We start from the raw sequence: 2,756 nt of genomic DNA, 5'->3' as shown, positions 1-2,756 counted from the left end.
GCTAATTTTTTTATTTTTAGTAGAGATGGGGTTCTCCATGTTGGTCAGGCTGGTATCCAACTCCCAACCTCAGCTGATCTGCCCACCTCGGCCTCCCAAAGTGCTGGGATTACAGGTGTAAGCCACTGTGCCCAGCCTAGCTTTTATTTCTTTAGGGTTAATTATCCCCATTTCAGAGACAGGAAAACCAAAGCTCTGAAATGAAATGTCATAGACAAGCACATTTGCTCAACCAAATTCAGATTCTACAGTCAATCCAAAAGCCGGAGCTGGAGTATGAACCATGTCAGCCAGGCAGTAGTCAGGTGGTCTTACCTGTGATTAAGCTGGAGATGATTAGAGGGAGAATGAGCATTTTTAGCATCCTCATGAGTATATCCCCTGGGAAGGCTATTAGCATAACCACATCAGGGTGGATGGGAGATGCCAAGCGAAGAAGCCCTCCACATACTGCCCCCAGGATGACACCTAAAAGGAAGGGGGAAAAAATCTGAATTTATTTTTTGCCCTTGTCAAATGACTAACAATTCTAGATACTTATTTCAGCAATAGTGGCCTTTCTCACACTTTGGCAGTATTAGATGATGAATAACATGTGAAAAAAACAGCATTAGATAATGAAGCTGATTTTGATGACTAGCGAAAGAACTTTCTGTACCTCCAACTATTCTAAAAGTCAGCACCCAAAGAGTCAAGGAGAACCTTCTCAAGGCTTTATGAAAGTGCACACTGGCAACTTGACTCCAACTTATTTGAGGCTATTTGTCTACTTGGAGCCAGAAATTGTCCATAGAAATAACCCACAAGGACAGTTATTGCTTCCTCGCCCAGCCCAAACTTGGCCCCATGGGATGGCGTTTAATGTGTGTCTTCTCATTGCAATTGGAGGCCAGATAAAAAGAACATTTAATTGACCAAGCTAGTATGAATTCTATTTTTTTTTCTTCCTGTCTATTTTCTTTGGCTTCCAATAATTTCCCCATGGCTCACCCTCAAGGCTTGTCCTTGACATCTATGTCCTTTTACATAGTTTTTAGATTGCTGCTCTTATGGAGCTCAAGAATGGACTCTAAAATACATAATTTTGGAGGAAACAATTTAGGCAGAGATGCTGGCAGGGACCTTTTACTTTACAGACTCAAAGATCCCACAAGAAAAATTTCAGATCTCTGCAAATGGGTGGCCAACATGAATGAGCATTGCAGAAAAACAAGTTGGGTCATAGTACCACTGGCCATAAGGGAGGAAGGGAGTCCCAGGAATGTGGGCTAAGATGCTAATTCTATGGATGTGGAGGGAGCAATGTGGCTGAAAGCCTGATTTTTTTTTCTTCTGCAGATGAAAATCATACTCTCCAGCTACTTCAAGTCCTGTGATGAATGAGATGTGGTTATATGGTGGGTAACCTTTGGAAAACCCAACTATGCCTGTGGTTTCTTATTAAGTAAACTTAGCTATGAAAAGCTCCCAGTCCTGACCCTGAACCACTGGCAACCAAGATGACTGCCTCAAAGGAAAGGCCATGGAATGGAGGGGTGCAGGTAAGCATGCGGGGGTGAGCGGGTGGGAAGGACAAGTTCTTCTTTGCTTCTCTGTGTAACCTAAGTGAGAGCTGAAGAACAAGGGAGGGATCGAGAAAGGAAATGGTGTGGTTGTCATTACAAGAAACTGCAGCTCGCCCCATTTCCAATAAACCCTCATGGAAAATCTAAGACCAAGATTGTAACAACAGCGTGAGAACAACCATCATCTGGGTGAGGCCTGAAGCAGAGGAGGAGGACTTGCAAGATGGAGCTCGAGCAGATTAAGGCATCGAAACAAACATCTTCCACACTGACCTCATTACCTAATGTGTCCAAGTTACCTAAATTAATGATGTGTCTGGAGAAGCTCAGACCTTGGGAACCATTTTAGTGGGGTTTTGTGGATTACCTGTGCTTATCTTGATGCAGGTGGTTCTCTAAATGTGGTCCATGGACCACTGCTTTGGAATCACCTAGAAGGTTTGCTACGATGTAGATTGCAGGGCCTCATTTCTGACGGTCCAAAGCAAAGTCTCCATGAGTATAGGAATCTGCATGCCAACACTCTTACAAGATATTTATTTGCATAAAATTTGAGAACTACTAGAATCCGAAAGAGAATGAACGGCTAGAGGAGGTGAGGAGGAAAATTATATCACTGAAGCCTGGGCAGAAAGGGCCCTAGGCAAACCACGTGGCTTCCCTTCTGGTGGAAGGGCTGGCTGCTGAGACCAGCTGCCCCATAGAGCCTGGAGACACCCGGAGAAGCGGGGGCTTGGGGTGGAGTGGTGCAGGTACCTACCAAACACTGTCAGGGTGAGCAGGAGATTCTTTCCCAGCTTGTTGCACAGGCGCAGGCCCAGGTGCCGGTGCTTGGGTTCCTCCGAGCCGAGGTGACTGTCGTGCATTCGTACTTCCACCTGCTTGGGCATATTGTTGGCACTGAAACAGAAGTGAAGGCAGAGATTAGAGAGACTGGCACCTCCCCTATACAGCTGCAGGGGCTTGACTAGTAGAAACCTGTCCAGGCACAGTTGGAAACTGGAACCATCTGCAGGAAAATAAAAGTAAGTGTGACTCAGGGTCACCTATAAGCAGGACAGCAGGACACACTGAAAACTGATGTGGATCCTCGCAGTAAAGGGAAGGAAGGCCACATGCAATGGTAGCGTCTTCCAAAGAGTTGCCCCCCACGATAACTTGGGGAGGGAAGTTACCATGTTACAGAACCTT

At 45.6% G+C, this 2,756-nt stretch overlaps 1 protein-coding gene across 1 annotated transcript in view; it reads right to left on the bottom strand.

The window, feature by feature from the left end:
- The window catches only part of SLC1A2 (solute carrier family 1 member 2), a 67,283-nt gene extending 64,818 nt beyond the window's left edge, over positions 1–2,465 (bottom strand). Inside the window, exons 1-2 of the mRNA XM_037739275.1 lie at positions 2,326–2,465; positions 316–468 (exon numbers count right to left, since the gene is read on the bottom strand). Of these exons, the coding sequence (XP_037595203.1) occupies positions 316–468; positions 2,326–2,455 (283 nt within the window). The 5' untranslated portion in view covers positions 2,456–2,465. The remainder of the gene's footprint in view (positions 1–315; positions 469–2,325) is intronic.
- Between the last annotated feature and the right edge of the window lie 291 nt (positions 2,466–2,756).

The sequence above is a fragment of the Cebus imitator genome, unplaced genomic scaffold, assembly GCF_001604975.1.
Source record: "Cebus imitator isolate Cc_AM_T3 unplaced genomic scaffold, Cebus_imitator-1.0 Scaffold66, whole genome shotgun sequence".
Classification (NCBI taxonomy): domain Eukaryota; kingdom Metazoa; phylum Chordata; class Mammalia; order Primates; family Cebidae; genus Cebus; species Cebus imitator.
This window is presented reverse-complemented; position numbering and strand designations above follow the sequence as displayed.